This window comes from Neopelma chrysocephalum, unplaced genomic scaffold, assembly GCF_003984885.1.
Source record: "Neopelma chrysocephalum unplaced genomic scaffold, ASM398488v2 Primary Assembly neopelma1_42b, whole genome shotgun sequence".
NCBI classification, from domain to species: Eukaryota; Metazoa; Chordata; class Aves; order Passeriformes; family Pipridae; genus Neopelma; species Neopelma chrysocephalum.
In genome coordinates, this window is record NW_020897701.1 from 6,876,373 (window position 1) to 6,894,014 (window position 17,642).

Consider the following 17,642-nt stretch of genomic DNA (forward strand, 5'->3'; position numbering starts at 1 on the left):
CTATCCAGTAGTTTTTTAAACAATTAAGTTTCTCAGCCATTGAAGCTTTTTCCTGGTTTCTGAATGTAAAGTAAGTATGTCACTGGACTGGCCCTTCATTCTCAGTTTTCTTGCAAGTTGCTTTCACGTGGAGAATACTTGACTTGTGGGGAAAGAAGGGGAGAAGAGGAGATGAGGAAAAGGAAACTCTTGGGTTGATGCTGATTTAAATCATTGGGCAGATGAATTACTGCGTAGTGTTTATGACTCTTTAACTACTTTGATAGTTAGAGATTAAGAAGTTCAGCTTAAGGAAATAGTAAGTAATAGTTTGCTGTTAATGTTAGTATCAATTTAAACCACTCTGTAATGTGCAGCAAAATGCATAAGTGTCAGTAGTTAAAATGCAAGTAATTAGCCCTTCATTTCTAGACACTGTTCTGTTTAAAGTCTTACATTTTTTGCTTAACAATTTCTGAGAGAATATAGTCAGAAAAGTGGATGAAAGAATTTAAAAGGAGTCTACTAAGTTGGGGCAAAACTGTGGCAGTTTATTCCAGTATTATTTATTATTTTGGATTAACTATCTCTATTTGAAAGTCCTCTGTTGTTTTTTTGGTTGGTTGGTTGGTTTTTGTTTGGTACCACCCCCCAGGTAATGATTTACTTCAGTTCTGTTACAGCTTTAGTTTATTTGGGAGTGGGAGAGTAGGAGCTTTAGTCTTATTTAAAAGAAAAAAAAGGGGGTAGTATGGGCAAACCATTGCCTGTAGTTGGTTCCTGAGTGTCTACTTTCTTATCAGACAACATGTGCAAAACTTCGAGAACTGTCCTGAGATACAGAGAAGTGCAGAAATATTTATCCAATTTAATATGATTTCCCTTTGGGATTGGAGTTGTAGCCTAGGATTTACAAAAGAAAGAAAAGGGGGGAAAAAGCCCCCATCTGCTTTCACAAAACACGACTGGCTTGCAGTGTTTAGCAGCAATCATTCTTCTGTCTGAAAACAAACAAATCTGTTGGAGCCAGCAGTACAATATGTCCTTTTATACTTGTTTTTCCCCCTTTCCAAAGTTGTTAATTATTTCAGCGTAAAGGGATGGGAGCTACAGATATAACTGGTCTCTCCTCGGTAACTGACATGCTGCTGTGTTACGGAGGTTGCCTCCTGGGGAAGATGAGGCTAAGTGTTGCCTTCTAGTCCTGTCCGGTCACTTTTGTATAATTTGTTAAACGTTTCCAATTGGACTGAGAATCATCACATTTGCTTTCAGCTCAGTATGTGCACAGCCCCCAGTGAACATTTGGAAAAGATAATTCCGAGACACCAGAGTGGTGATTACTCACAAGCCCCATCCTGAGCCCGCTCAGTGTGTTACCTCCTCCTGCCGCTTTAAGCACACCCCAGGTACTCTGTATATTCTCCTTCCGGGATCGTGAACGTTCTCATAAGTGCCATGGATTTTTCTGAGACTTCTCAGAAGTTGGGACTGCTCAGTTCTAAGTTCTGTGTGGTTCTCACTGTTCATTCATAGCACTCCGCTGTACTGTCCTGCAGGCATTTATTGATAAATACTGGTTTAAATTGAAAACCCTGCCTAGAACTCTCTCACACAGAGCAACGAGAAACTCTAATTTACAGTGACAATACCCAGGAATGGTTATCAATGCTTAGCACCTATTCAAGTGGGAACTGCGTCATCAGCGGGAATAGCAGGGGCTTAGTGTCGTTTTGGACTGACTTTGGAAGGCAATCTCTTTGAAATAATAGCGCTTAATTCTGGTGGACGTGGGGACAATCTCACACCAAATATAAGCTGTATGTCAGATGCAGGTAATTGTGTGTGAAAGTTTCTTTTAGACTAAAACTAGACATCTTAAGATTTATTTACTGGCTATTGTCTTTCTGCTCAGGCAGTTGCTAGGCAGATGGCCATTAGTGAACCAGCAAAGTAACTTTAGACCAAGCAACTCTGAGAAAGGACCTAAAGCTCCTTGCAGACTGAAACACTAAATCTTGGTGATGTAATAGGCCTGGTTGATTTTTTTTTAATTATTATTATTATTTTTGTTGTTGTTGCATTTTGGTTGGTTTGTTTGGTTTTTTTTCAGTGAAATAGTAGCCAGGAGTAGAAAAGCTGCTTGTCTGCTTACCTCGTATTTTGGATTGAACTTAATATATTGGAGTTTATATGCATATCTGATGTGCTTTACTAGGTTGAGGCCGTAAAGGAGGAGTGATATTTTTGTGCTGTGATTTGGTCTAAATGTATGTGCTTCTTCATGTTGGCCAAGAGGTTTTAAAAGTCACTGGCAGCTGAAGCAGGAATTGTGTTTGAAGCAGCTTGTGAAGAGTCTGACTCTCAAAAGGTCAGCTCTCCTTCCTTCAGCAAATTGGACTAGTCATGTATGCTGGGTGGCATTTGGGAGGTGTTTTACTGGCCTGGAATCTTAGCAGCCATTTTTTGCTATTGCTCACTGGAAAGGTGCCTGGATGTGTTCAGCAGCAGTTGCTGATGTTTGCTGACTTTGTTGCTCTGCCTTTTGCTGGCACTGGTATAGTTAACTGTGCTGTGTTGCCATGCTGCTTTTATAAAGTGCATCTCAAGATAGGGTTAAGTGATCAAACCCTAAATGGCAAAACCAAAGTATATTGTATATATTGTTACAGACCCTTCCTTGCATATGAGTGTATTTATATGCAGAGAAGCAGCAGAGGCCCATAAAACCTTTGTTGTGGATTTGTATAAGCACTCAGTATAAAGAAATTAATTATATGTACCAAGGCTCCCCTCCTACCCCCTGCTCAAAATACACCAAATGCCTTTATATGGAATGTAGCTGCTACTTCCTGTAAATGTTTATAAGATGTTATTAAAAACATATGTTCTCTCTTCCCACAGACCTTGTTTAGAAAGCTTGCTGCAAGCATGTTGTTTTAGCTTTGCTTGCAAGAAGCAGCATCTGTTGTACTAAAAATGGTAGTTTTGTACAAATGCTTTTGTTGCTCTCTTTTGTAAAGCCAGATAGAAGTGGGATCTGTGTTCACATTGGCTCACTCCCTTGACAGAGAGCTAGCAGCAGTTCTTTGTGCCAGCCTCTAGAGATTTTCCTTATTGAGACTAAACTGCAACCCTTAATGTGATTAGCCATCTCTTTTTAACCCTTGATGCTTAACTTTGGTGCCCAGAAAAATGAGACCTGTGGTTTTATGGAGGCAGTATAAAGAAATAACCACCTGGAGCCCAGTGGGTACCTGCTGGCTGGTACCTGCGGCAGCCTGGCCTTTCTACTCTGTCATTTTGAGCAGGGCTTGCTTGCAGAGATGAACTGCCATAGTTTCATGGGCCATGTACATGCTTGCTACTCCCAAACCTGCCTAGCCTGTTTTGACATCAGTGTAAGTATATAGCTCTGAGGGAAGGTAAGCAGTCAGGGTCAGCAAAAAGTGTCTTAACAGTTTGCTGTAGAAACGACATCTAAGTTGTTTTTGGGGTTTTTTTGGTTTTTTTTTGGTTTTTTTTGTTTTTTTTTTAATTAAAATAATTTGCAGATATCTTCTATAGATATTAGTGTGGGTACTGCTTATTGTGATATTTTCTTTCACCTTTCTTTGCTCGCTCTTCTGTTTTCTGAGTATGTTTTTCTCCTTTTCCCCCTGATGTCCCAGAGAGGCTGTTTGGATTTCAGAGTGGAAGATGAGCTGTCTTTAAAGTTTTTCTGTGGTGACTTTTAATGAACTGATCAGGTGGCTGTTGAGTGATGTGAGAACTGCTATTTTCCTTATATTTTGTACTATGTGCTGACTCCACAGCAACAGGATCAATTTTTTTGTTTGTTTGTTTTATTGCATTGTTGCACTTTATTCTGTTTCTTGCCACCAACTCCCACTATAATACAGATGTTTTCAGTCTTTTTTTTTTCTTCAAGCATTTAAGCTTCATTTGATGCTCAGTAGCTGTTCTTTATAGTATAGAGTAGTGAAGTGAAGCACAGGGATGAAGGAGAATAACTTGCCAGGAACCAAGGAAATAAAAGCAGCCAGTGCCTGTCTTCTTAAGTCCTCAGAGTATTCAGCAGCCATATAATGCTGTAGCCTGATTCTGTTTAGTCATTTTACCTAGGCAAGGTATTTTCTGGTAAGAGAGAGCATGAAATTCAGGGAGATAATTCTATTCATGAAGATGGTCATCCCTATCATAAGGAAGTAAAGTCTGTCCCAAAGCCTATCCTAATCTTTGAGTCCTTTAAAGATATTTAAATAAAACTTATAAATAAGGGACAACAGTTGAGAAGGACCAAGTGTCAGTTAGTAGACAGTAAAGCATTTTTGATGAACAGTTTTTATGGGAATAGGAAGCAAATAACCAAGTAGGGGGAATGGAGAAGCAGAGTTAGGAGAGATATTTGCTGGAACAGGAACCAGAAAAAAGGAGCAGCAGTGTGAGAAAGCATGCTCGAATTTAAGTAGTGTCTGGGGATGGAGATCTGGAGTTTGTCCACTACTAGGAGCCAAGGACATTGCTGCAGCAGCCTGGTTTGCTTTACAGACTTGAGGAGATACTGTCTCTTCAACAAATGCTATAAATTGTGAATTCAGACCTCAAAAGAGAAGGACATGACAAGGGTTCAAGTTGGAGGATGGATATTCTTTTGCTTGGAGAGAACAGGAAGATACACTGGAGCCCTGAAACTGATTTGGAGCTGCAGTTTTTTTAGTGCCCAAATTAAGCATTCTGGCTCCAACTAAGATCCCACCCTTTTCTAAATCATTCCTTCTGGTTGGTCTTGCCCACCCATCCTAGTGAAATGTCTCTTGTGCTCTTAAACACGTATTCCAGCTAGAAGACCTGCCTCTAGCACAGCCTTATGTGCCCTTGCTTTTTTCTGGGATTCTGCCAATGCAACTCCCTAATCTCCTATAGACAGATGGCCAGCAGCCAAGTTCAAAATGTGTTTTACTCTAAGTCCATAAACACGTAGCCCTATTAAGTATGTGAAAAGCAAAAATTGACATGGGGTTCTTCAAGGTTTTATGCTTTATTCTCTGGGTAGTGTGTAATGCAGTGGAATTTGGGAGTGGTATCTATCAGATGCTTATGAGTACTCAGCGTATCTTCTCACAGAGGTTTGGCCTGGCAGTTCAGTCCACATGTCATCTCTTATGGTGGTCTACTGAGAACTGAATGGTCTGTAGCACAAGACCTTTCCTCTTCTCTTACTACTCTCTTTAGAAATACTTTAATGTCTTTGTTCAGGTTCACTGTGAAATTTTGAAAAGACATTTAGGCACTTCAAGATGGAAAGCACATGAATAGGTGTCAATTCCATGGACTAAACAACTCTGAAAATCTGTTTTTTAGGACTGGGTAGACAAAAAAGTATCTTATCAGGAATCACTGCTAATCAGCAGATGTCATTAAATGAGGCATATCTATGGGAGAAGAGAATGAAGTAGCCAAGCAGTATTGAGAGAGAGCAAGAGGGAATAAGGAAGGGAAGACATGAGTGAGTGACCTGCAAAACGGTAGAGGAGAGTAATACTATGGAAGGTGGCCTGAGCAGAGTGAAGTTATGAAATAACTGGAAGACTACAGCAATAAAAAGTCAGCTCCCATTTCCCTCAGAAGTGATTGTAAAAGGGAAATAGAAAGATTACACCAGATACAAAGTACTTGGTTTCTGGAAAGGACAAAATCCTTTATTGTATAAAAATCAATTAGAAAACTATTGAAGGCTTTCCCATGTAAACATATTGGCAGAGAATTAATTTGCCCATGGGTTGATAGGACCACCCCATTGCAAGTAAGCATTTAAGATCATGAACTGCATCTTTGATACAGCAGTGTAGTCTTCAAGCAGAATTACTATGTGAGTGTTTAATCTCTGTGTACACACTGTGGCAGTGTTCGTCTCTGCCTCATAAGGGTGTCCCCCAAATGGCATACATTCCCCTTTGTGTCCTCTTTGCACATTGGGATTATAGAGGTAGAGGTAGACTTGCTTATCATTGTGATGTGCTTATCATATGCAGATACCAAGGCGTTATCAGTAAAGTTAGTGTTTAGTGCTCCTGGCACATATCTATCTTTTATTGAAGGGGCTGAATTTGGAAGTCATAAATTCAGAAGAGCAAAGGGATGCCTTTAATACAACTTTGAGAAGTCATGCCTGTATTTTGTTTTGAGGTGCTAGTTTAAAAATCCATGTGTTGAAATTGTTTTTACTAGCTATTCTTTCATTACCAAAAAATGCTTGTAGGCCCTGCAGTTGCTGGGGAAAAAAATTACCTCAGTGAATAATCTAAGTATTGCAAGAGATACCTACTAAGATGAAAGTCCATAAATATGGAATTTTCTTCTTCTGTCACAAATATGGTCCTTTTATTCATTGTCCCTTTGGGTCTTAATTAACAAATGTCAAGAGGCAACTGGTTTACCTGCTTAGTGTGGTTGTGAAATCGTAAGATATTCAACTCTGGGCAGCAAATGTAATAAAGTGAAGTTCCCCAATGACTTTGAAAGTGCTCAGTGCAATCAAATTGCTTGCAGATCCTCTAGGAAATTTTTAAAAATGACTATTACAAAACTTGTGATTAAAAATGATCATCTTTTTTTTTTTTCTTTTTAACCTACAGATATTGATGATGTCAAGAAGCACAAACCGGGTTACCTTGAGGCTACAGTTGACTGGTTCCGATTATATAAAGTCCCTGATGATAAACCAGAAAATCATTTTGCTTTTAATGGAGAATTTAAAGACAAGGTAAAGATAATGCAAAATCAAAGATGCATCATTCTGTCATGTGGCCTCTATAATACCTTTAGAATTTTTGGAATTGTGAAAGAGGAGGTTTCATGAAAAGAATTTTGATATGAGGGACTTCTGAATACAGTTTATTAGGCTGTGATTAAATAATATTTGCTGCTGTCCATTTTATTCAGCGAAAATGCATAGGTCATTAAAGGAAGTCTGCAAAAAATATTCAGTCCTAATGCTGATGAGACTTACACACACATCTATGTGTTTGTAGGCGTTTTTCAAGGCATTTTTCATTCTCCCTGTCAGAGTAATGAACAGATTGTCTTTTCAGGTGTTCTTTCAATCCTGTTTGATAATACTTTATTAAGGCTATGCAGACAATGGGTTGCAGATTTTTTCATATTAGGTATTTTCTCAAGATATACTTTTCCCTGGTAATTCTGTGTAAAAACATTTGAACTGTTTGGCTTGAAGGCTGAAAAAATATTTCCCCTTTTCTTTTTTTTAATAAAAATGAATGGCTTTTTAAACTACCTACAGTTAAAATGGCCGGTGTTTGAAAGGGGAATGGACCCAGGAGTAGACCTTGTTGAAGAAAATACCTGGATTTTTCCAGAGGAAATTGGATGTGATTTCAGTAAAATTGCTTTGCAACTTGTATAATCTACACTCTGTAGATTATTCTTGGCAAAGAATCACAGGTTTCTAATGAATGATGTCCATGTGTCAGCTAGTTCACCTTGCAGGGTGCTAAGTTATGTAATGTCTTCTAACCAGCACAGGCAACTTTACATGTTGTGGCTGGTTAAAGAGATGCCCTGACTCCCTTCTGCACTAAAACTGTCTTTAAAATCAAGTGTGGAATTGTAAGGTTTGATAACCTGACCGCTCCTCTGTTCTCCCAGGAACAGCTCTTAGAGATTTTCCTGCGCTGTAAAGCAGAGTGTGGCTATGTAGCCACAGTTGAATGGCATATCCCCTGTCAGGCCATTGGAGTTCAGCCTGGAGGCACTAAATGCCCTGAGATAGCTGGTTTGGAGCACTTGAATAATTCTCAAGCATTTCTAGAGACCCAGGATGTGGCCAGGCGGCTGTGGCTGTGCTCCAGCAGCTCTGGTGAAGTTCACAATGTTCCAGTGGCACTTTTCCAAGTCACTCCTTGTTAGGAAATATGCAAGCCAGTCTAGCTATCATCATCTGGATACTTAGGGCTTATTTTACTTTATTTTTTTTTTAAGCTTAGTTTTGTTTCAAACAAACAGAAACTGTTAGGCAGCTGATGTGTTACGTTCTTGCAAATGCTTAAGTATACGATTGGGCAATTAATGAAGTAAATGCAAATTTTGCCACTGGAGGGGAAACCCTAATTCTGACCCTGATGCTCACATGTAACAGCAGAGTCATAGCTCACACACTTTGTCCCATTTAGGACCTGGTACAGCTTTCTGCAGCAGTAGGGGTTTGCTTAGCATCTAGTGCTGATTTCATTTCTTTCATGCAGCATTCATATTTTCTGGCTGAGGACTGAGGGAACTTCTGAATGTGTAGCCAGTATATTTGAAAGATAGTGAAGTTTGTTTCTTTTCATAAAAAGGGTGTTATATTCTCCAGAAATTTAATGAGGCTTCAAAGGAGGCCCCTTAAAATACCACATGAAATAGTATGTTTCAATAAACTAGTTCTGTGCCTTTTTTTCTGTTAACTAACAGTTTAATTCATAAAACTTTCCTTCATGTAAACTAGGATTTTGCTGTTGAAATTATTAAATCCACCCATGAACACTGGAAAGCTTTGCTTCATAAAAAAGCTGATGGAGGTACTATTAATTGGTAAGTATCCAGTCGTGTCTCTTGCTCTTTGTGTTGTGCTGGTACTGGTGCTATTCAACATATTGCAGCTGTCCATGAACTGCTTAATTTTTTTTTGTTTGAGATAACTGGAATACTCATGGGTTTGATTGATAATTAATTGATAATAAAGCATGATTGATTAATTGCACCTTGTATGATGATGATTTACTGGTAAGTGGCATTACATAGAAGTGGCATAGATTACTTTGGCTTTTGAGGAATGGCCCCAGAGTGTTTGTTCGGGATCATTTTGGGAGAATCTTGGTATCTTGTACCAGTCCTCTTGTCACTGTTTATTCTATCCTTCACTGCTGCACTGCTGTACTGGTTTAAAAGTTAACCAGCAAGGGAAAATGAACTCAATTCAAAAGAGAGATTTATAAGTCAGAATAACAATTTATTAAAATAATGCAATAAGTACAATTATACAGACAGACAATTGGTTTTAACCCACAAAACCCAAATGTATACCCAGCACCCTGGGGTATGAACAAAAGTGGTGTACCTTGGCCCACCCCCGAGTCCAAAGCAAAGGGAGAGGGAATAAACCTGCTGGTGGGAGAGCTGCTGCAGTCTGGTCAGAAGTGGTGATTGCAGTCCAGTTGAAGGCAGTGGTCTGCAGTCTAGTTGAAGGCAGTGGTCTGCAATCTTCCTCTGGATCCCACGAGAGGTCGCAAGGCTCTGAAACTCCCAGTTATATACTCTCCAGTTCAGGCGGGAGTGCTCAGTCCCTCCCTCAGAGTAGGGAATTCCATAAAAGGGCATGCGGATGCTCAGTCCCTCTTCCATATAAGGGTATCAGAGCGGGGAATTCCATATAAGGATATCAGAGCAGGGAATTCCATAAAAGGGTACAGGAACATCTTCCCACCTTGCAGGCCTCTACTGACAGCAGTTTTTGGGAAATGGCATGGAGGCTATAGAATACACAGTTTTGGGTTACACCCATCCAGGGATGAATTGGTCCCAGCCGTTCTAACCAGGACAACTGCTATGTTGCAAAATTCTTTGGCAGCTTAGCATTCCATATTTTTGAGTTGCTCTCTGGAGTGAGAGAACCAAACTATTGTTCTTTACTAGTCTTTGGCCTGGTCTGAATTAAAATGGACTTTATTAAGCTTTCTGGACTGGTTTGCATTGGCAGTCCTGGCACTAGAGGCCCTGAATAGTAGGGCTGGTGCTTTCCAAGGACTGTAGATTGTCATTGGCTAAACCAGAGGGCAAAGGCTGTGGGAAGAGCTGTTCTCTGGTAGTTATTGTTGTCTTCTGCTTTGGGGAAATGTGACTTTCTCTCTCTTTCTTGGAGCTGATTGTCCAGCAATTGCCCAACACCTTAGCAGTTGGACAGGTTGGTAATTTTACTTTTGGATGGCAAGAATACTGTAGGATAATATTCAAATTTTGGTCTTTATCATTTAAGAGGCACTTTGAACTTCACGTTGATAAAATGAAAAAAAAATTTAAAATTGCAGTCTTACTTTGAGTAATTGAAGTTCTTGCAGTTTACTCTGTAGGACGTTAAAAACTCATGACCAAACTCACTTTCTGTGTGAAAGGATACAGATTCATAGGGAAACATTTCTTCAAGGGATTTGGCCCCAGCGTTTGTCTGCTGTCTGGAAGTACTACAGGTATCTCCTGCTTTATGTAGGAGTAGAATTTTGGCCTGCTTTTCCTTCCCGTTAGATACTGCAGATAGGTTACTGAAGGAACCTCCTGTTACTTCTGTGACCTGCCACAGAATCTGTCCATCCTTCAAGGCATAAGAGATGGGGGATATTCACATCATCTGTGCTGGCCATCTAGGTGTTCTTCAACTGCCTCAGGAAGTGCCAGCTTATCTCTGCTGACTCTTTTGGGGGATTTGGTTTCTTCACTGTGGTCCTCTGAACTGTACCCAAGTTAGCAGCCAGAAGCACTGAGTGTGAGCACTGCTTGCACTAATGTAGAACATAGAGCCTAAAACCCCCCTCAAACCCAAAGGAACAATGAACCCTTCCACATGCCTGTTCCTTTGAGCATTACTGGTTACTTTGTGTTTTTGACTTCCTCGTTTCTTGCAGATACACTGGTCTGAGCTCTCTATGTGAAGGTGGTTTTTTTTTCCATAGGTACTTAATTATGTGTGGCTTTTTTCCACTGATTGATAAAGCATGTTTTTAATTTAATTTTTCAGCACAAATGTTCTGCTGAGTGGCAGCCCATTTTGTTGCAGTGAGGAGGATGCCCGGTCAATTGTTCAGTCGGTAAGGGTATTTACTCCCCCCCACCCTCCCCTTTTTTTTTTTTAATGATTAATAGGAAAAGAAGATTCAGAGCTCCAAAACTGAAATAAAGTAGCTAAACTGAAATGGTCCTTACGCAAAAATTTAAGGCATAAAGTAAAAGCAGGAGCACAAAGGCTGTGGGGGAAGAGTAAGCTTTGCGATATAAAACTTTCATTGCAGTGATCCAATTGTGCTTTCTGGCAGGTTCATTACTGTTCTGGTGGGGTTTTTTTGGTTTTGTTTTTTTTATTTTTTTTTCCTCCATCTGCAGTTCTGTTTCTTCTAATCCTGAATAGCAAGATGGACTGCTATTTGTATCTAGTCTGCTGTCTTCTCTGTCTCCCTGTTGCCATGAGTTACAACTCAGTGTTAGAACTCATTGACTAGCTGACTGTAGTCCCTAATCTCTAAACAGACCCTTTGTTTGTCTACTGGTATAATTAAATGCAATGCTGTAAGAGAGTGGGATGCTTTTTTGAATTTTTCTTAAAGATTGCCTGTCATATTCTCAAAATTAACATAAAATTAAAACATGCAGGTTTCCTGTTCAGGCAAGAAAAATGTCCTGCAGGTCTGATGCTTTCATGTGCAAATGTTAGTGGAGGAGAATTTTTTCCATTTCAAAATATGCTAGTTTGGATGGCAGAAATTAAGCAAAGTTACCAGAAATTACATGGAGAAAAGTGCCCCCAAGTATTACTTTTTCTTTTTTAACATGTGCTGTGACTGAGCCTGTGCTCATGACCACATGAGTGCAGCAGATATTTTGCATGTGCATGGCTGCCAGGGCAGCCAGTGTTTTGCCTCAATAGTCACAGTAATTATGCAAGTTCAGGTGTCAAAGGACACGCCATCCACTGTCTGTGCAGTTAACATTCCAACAGCATTTCTAGGAAAAATGTGTTGTCCTGGGTGCTGTTTTGTCACCAGCAAATAAGACTGTCAGTTGTAAAGAAAAGTTGGTTTAAGTCATAAAGAAGTATCAAACCAAACTTTTTCTTATTGAGGTCTCTTGCTTTCAGCATTTCCTTAAAAGTACCTTTATTGTTGCATTTGTGAATGCTGATTAATGGGACTGTAAGTTTTAAATGAAAGAAAAACTCATTTTGGAATTCAGGTATGTTTTTAGACATGTCAGTCACAGCTATAAGCAAATATTTACCTCCTCTGTACTTTCAAATTTGCAATAACTTTTAGTGAGTCTTCAAATGCAACTGAATCTTCAAGTTCCGATATATTCGAATGGTGACACACCTGCAAAGGAATATTTCCTTTTGCGTTCTGTGCTCTTTGTATTTTGAAGCATGTAGGGTAAATAATTATTAAATCATCAGTATGCTTTATTTGGTCTCTTGATAACAAATCAAATTTTTTCTTGTTTTGAGGGGAGGGGAGTACGTTAATAAAACCAGTTCATAAAACAGGTACCTTGTATCAAACTTTAATGCCTTTTTTATTATGAAAGCTTGCCTTCTTATCAAATAGTATCATTTCCTGGCTTTTTTGTGCCTCACATTTTTTTCTTTGAGTGATAATGTTTTTGTGAAGTTGTCTCCACATACTCCATTGCATGATTCTGTTTCAGTTCAGTCTAAGTCTTTAATTATGTCTTTGATGGGTGCTGGCTCTTGGTACTTTCCAGACTGGGAAAATATGCAATACTCTATTAAATACTGTTCATGCTGCATGCAATTGCCAATCTACGATAACTAAAAATAATGATAACTAAAAAAATTTAAATGACCTTGAAATAGGAATAGTGAACAGTTGAACTCTAAATATAAGCAGGGAGGTTGACTTGCACATTTTAAGCAGGTATCTTTTTGTCTAGTACACTACACTGCATGCTTTGGTTGTCAGACATTCATCTCTTTCACACTGAAGTGAAAGTACGTGAGTGTTGGCTGCAGAATTTTAATGGCTGTGTCTGTCTGCAGGGGCGTTTGTGTTTTTTGTTGAGTTTTTATATAAACTAAAAGCAGATACATTTCCTTCTAATTTATATCCGTCTATTAACTCCTGGATAAAAACAAAATATGAAAGCTGAGGAAGAGATTTTGTATGCAAGTACAGTGAGAAACATATTTCAGCTACTGCAAAACTTCTGAGCTATTTGTTCAGTGAGAGCTGGTTCCCTACAGTTCTGTTTCCAGGGTCAGACTCCAATTGTGGCATTTTGAGTGGGTGATAATTGCCTTAAATCAGATATATGTTCTCAAAAAAAACCCAAAACAAAACCCGAAAGAAGACACCAAAACCCAAAAGGCAACACTCAGTATTGTTATGGAACTGTTTTCATGGCAAGCAGGAGAGCTCTAACTAAAAACCAAATGGAAAACATTCAGATCCTTATCAAACGTTTACCAAATTGTGCACTAATCAGAATTTCATATAGATTTTGACTGGGTAATTCCCAAGTTAATAAAGTTGATTTCAGAATTGTTTGACCTTTCAGTATTTTACTGATGGGGGTTAAAATGACTTGTCTGCATTGGAGAATTTCCACTCCATTGAGTTAGTTTCCGTCATGTGTACTGTCATCTGTATTGGTGGCCAACTAGGAATGATTCCACAGCAGGTGAAGTTGCCATGTTCAGTCAATTCCAAAGAGATGGAAGATAATCTGTGTGTATAAGCACATGTACTGTTCACTTGAACGAGCCAAAAATGCACCAGACCTCTGTAACAACAAACCTAGTTGAATTTTAACACTACGTGGTGAAAATTTCTAGTGTTCTCTAGCCTCTGAAAGTTGTTTCATCTCCTTCTCAGCTTCACTGTCAGTATATGTTGAAAACTAAACTCAGGGGGAATAGAGCTTTGTAGATGAACCTGTTAGTGCTAAGATATACTGTTTATTTGAGGCTTTTAAGTGTTGCCATCTGTAAAACTGACCAGGACTGCCAAACCTTTGTTTAACATTAATCCTAAGAACTGCTTGCTTTCTGAAGAAGCTGCTGAGGACTTTGCAAGTTGGAAAATCTCCAAGACAATCTATATATAGTTAGAAGAGCAGTGTTTCTCAGACATATCACATAATTCTTCCCTTATAATATTGGAAAGTGAACTAGGAAAGCTTTGCTAGATGATGTCTCCTTTGATAAAATGCAGAACAATGTTTTACAGGGGAAAATATTTGACTTTTCCTGATAATTTAAAAAAACTCCAAACAAATTTCAATCTGTATGTTTACTAATGTGTTTTGAATAATGCAGATCTAAGCAGGAAAGTCTTTTAATTGCCTTTCTCCCTACATGCTTTCTGTGAGGACATTCCATTTGAGACTTACTAGAGGCAGAATTTTCTGTACATTTTTCAGTTGTGAAACAAAAGATTGGTGGGTTTTTTACTCTGGGGTTTGTTTTTTATTCATTTATTTGGTTTTTAAATGGTGTTCCAATTGAAAGTGTTGTATAGTGAAGAGACTCCTGGTTCAGTGGGATGAGGTTTTGATCTGATCCTGGGGGAAAGGTGCCGAGTCCTTATCTCAAACCTTTTGAGCAATTAGAGCAATTGAGCACTTCTGAGGAGTGGCAGGCATCTGATTATACATGGTGACCACTGGTTCTCCCTGCCTTATGAGGTAAAGCTTGGGTTTTACTGGAAAGAGAGGCGATAGTCTGGTGGTATGACCTGGAAGGACCTGGGTTACGTTTGTCTTACTGGTACATCCTTTCAGACCAGTCACATAATCCCGCCGTGCAAGTGAAATGACTTCCTTCCTGAAGTGGGAAGAAGAATCCTTCTTCTCCCTTCCCTCCTCATAGGCTTCAATCCGCTCCTCAGTGTGTAGAGCCTTGTGCCTGCTCAGGGAATGTTACATCAGTGCAGCTCAGTCCAAGTGCTGCGCTGTGCTAAGGAAGGGCAGTGGAGGATGGTTGCATCCTCATCACGAGGCAGGTTGCTTCCAGACAGTGTTAAAACTGGCTTTAATTTTGTCCTTTACGTTACAGGACAAGACATGCTGTGTAATAACTGCGATTGAATAATGGCATATCCAGCTTTGAAATGTCAGACCTAAATTTTAAAAGAAATTGTCACTTTTCCGCAGAACTGAATCCTGCTCTGTCAAAGTGTGATTGTAAAAGAGTATCATCACATATTTATTTTAAATTGTTTTCATATATGTAATGTAAATTGTGTGTGTATTCACATGCATATCTTATAGTGGAACATAATAAATGGAAAGGCATTTTTACCCTTTCGTATGTAAAAAACAAATCCTATTATCCTCAAAGATGATAGAGTAGGAAAATCCCCTTTACATTAGGTAAGGCATTAATCTATCACTAATTACTCGTGTGCTTGTTTTGTCATTTATGAGCAACAAAGAAATTTGTAGAGTGGGGGTGAGAAGTCTCTAAGGTGGAATATTGTCCTGTGGGAGCAAGAGAAAGTTCTGTTTTTGTTAATACCTCTTGCCTTGAGGAGTAAAATAACTTGGAGTGTGGGTGCTACCTGTGAAACCTTAACTAAATACTGATACCTTGGTTTGGTTTGTTTTATTTTTAGGCACCAGTGCATGTGAATGGAGATTCTATTTCCCCAGAAGGTACCTTTTTTCCCAGATGCCATACTATTTCTCTAACTGCTTGCTTTAAAAATTGACATAACTGTTTTGTTGAAAAAAGGTGGTTTTGTGTATGTGAAAATGATAATAGTTATATCCTATCATATCATATTGCCTGTCCCCTGTTAAATAGAACATAACAGAAATTCATGGATGGTTTGCGGGAGATTCCTTTTGAGTGAAAGTGTAGTCCACATAAAAAGATGAGAAGACAAAATTTTACTGTTATTGATTATGCAAGGCAAATGCATGACATTTATCCTTTTTAAAGCAGAGGAGATAGGTTCCTTTGCCTTAGTTTGTGTCATACCTCACAGTAGCTAACTAATCAAATGAACAGCTCCTTTTCCCAAAATTGACATAACCATACCTACTTTTCAAGTGTAAGTTCTAAAGACAAAACTTTATCTTTTCACTGTTATGACTATTTTTCTTGTTAACAGAACATGTGTTTTTCTTTAGGAAATAAGAATACATCCTACATTTTCATTTTTAACTACTTAAAAAAAATTTTTCTACTGGCAGGAACTATAGAGAAGACATACATTCTTTTTGAGATGGAGGGAATTATGAAAACACTAACTCAAACTTAGTCATGAGCTGAGTTCCAGATTGTGTGCAAAGTAACATCTGTGTAGTCCATGTCATGGGAAAACAAGTTGCATTCCATTTGCTTTTATATGGCGTGCCAATAAATAGCATTTATTTACCAAAGTATTACATCTCAGACCTCTGACAGACAACTGAACATAATCTGCTTGGTCTTTGATGTTTTCCAGAGATGGTCACAACAATGTTGTAACTTGTTGCAGGATTGTTTCAGCCAAACTAATTGTTAGAGTGAACAGATATTATTTTGGGGCCCTGCTTTGCAAAGGCTGGGGATAGAGCTTACCCAGAGGGATTGTTATGGGAGGGGAGGCAGCTGAAAGCAGAGAATTTTGCTTTTTCACGTGTCCGGCTGGTTATATAGCACTCTTGTCACTCTTGATGTACTTTTTTTTTTGTTGTTGTTTTAGTTGATTTCTGGTACTTTTGTCCCAAATGATCATCAAAGTCTTCTGGAGGTGCATCATCAAATCTTAAAGTCGTCCCTTTTTTTGAAGATGGGCAAGAGCGCTAATTGTTGGATTCCTGTTGAAACAACTTTTCAACTTGTGTAAACCTTCTCTCTTGTAAATAAACACTGCCATTATAATAAATGTTTCCTTTCCATGTCTATCTTTGTGTAGGGTGGAACAGAGGGAAGAGGAGGGCTTGCTTGTTTGTTTATTTCTGCATCTCAGAACTCCAGAATTGCTTGTATCCACTCATGAAGTGTGGTATTGAATGAGATGGGAGATAAGTTGTCTTCAACCTTGTTCTCCAGATTTTGGAATAATCCAGCCATCGGGTGCATAGAAGACTGTTAATTTATATCTTAGGGCTTTTCTGGCCACCCTGACTGTAATCCATTTCAAGTAGACAGTAATCTTTATGTAATAGGCTTAGGAGTTTACCATGTTCTTTGATAGGTGACTATTTCCCGAGTTGTATTTACTTTTGTGCCCAGTTGTCTCTGCATGCTTCGGAGAGTTATACGCAGAGCATACTTGCTTTAAAAAAAAAAACACAACTTCATTCCAAAGATTAATTCAACTAGGAAGGGCTAACACCATAACAATTGAAGTAAGGATGCACATGTGCTCTCTGTTCTGCATCCTGTTTTGATAACTTGTGTGTTTCATCATACAGGAAGGATTTTCCTTGTGGAAAGCTTCCATTTTTAGAATTGTGTATGCTTTTGACAGTTAGTTATTCATTCAATGGGACAAGATTAATAAAATGTACAGAACTAAGTTTTGTACTTTCATGGTAAAAATATCTGCCATTTTTTCCTACTGCAGGATTATATCTGGCCTGTCTGTACGACAGTGTTCATTAAAGACAAAAAAGCCAGCTGTTAAGTAGAAAGAGAGGAAATGATAATATAGACAGACAACTTCATCCAGCTTGTTACTGAGACCAAAGGTGAGCATTGTCTGCTTTGTACAGTGTCGGAAACAAAAGGTTAATACTGTTGACATAGGAGGGAAGTGGAAGATAAAGAACTGAAAAAGTTATGCTGTGGCTTGCCACGGAGGACTAACTTTTCCTATACATAGAATAAGTTTTTAGTAAGAAAGCTTTCACCTTTGGAAATGTTTCTTTGATTTTAGGATTCGCTATCCCTG

General features: G+C 38.8%; 1 protein-coding gene across 4 annotated transcripts in view; it reads left to right on the forward strand.

Moving 5' to 3' along the window:
• The window catches only part of PPA2 (pyrophosphatase (inorganic) 2), a 35,573-nt gene extending 18,942 nt beyond the window's left edge, over positions 1-16,631 (forward strand). For 3 of the 4 annotated variants that reach the window (XM_027677112.1, XM_027677111.1, XM_027677109.1), the window contains 5 exons: positions 6,618-6,745; positions 8,486-8,571; positions 10,769-10,838; positions 15,372-15,411; positions 16,449-16,631. In XM_027677112.1, coding sequence (XP_027532913.1) covers positions 6,618-6,745; positions 8,486-8,571; positions 10,769-10,838; positions 15,372-15,411; positions 16,449-16,477 — 353 coding nt within the window. In that variant the 3' untranslated portion in view covers positions 16,478-16,631. Of the gene's footprint in view, positions 1-6,617; positions 6,746-8,485; positions 8,572-10,768; positions 10,839-12,244; positions 12,296-15,371; positions 15,412-16,448 lie in introns of those variants that run through there. The other variant, XM_027677110.1, reaches the window with a different exon arrangement.
• The last annotated feature ends 1,011 nt before the right edge of the window (positions 16,632-17,642 follow it).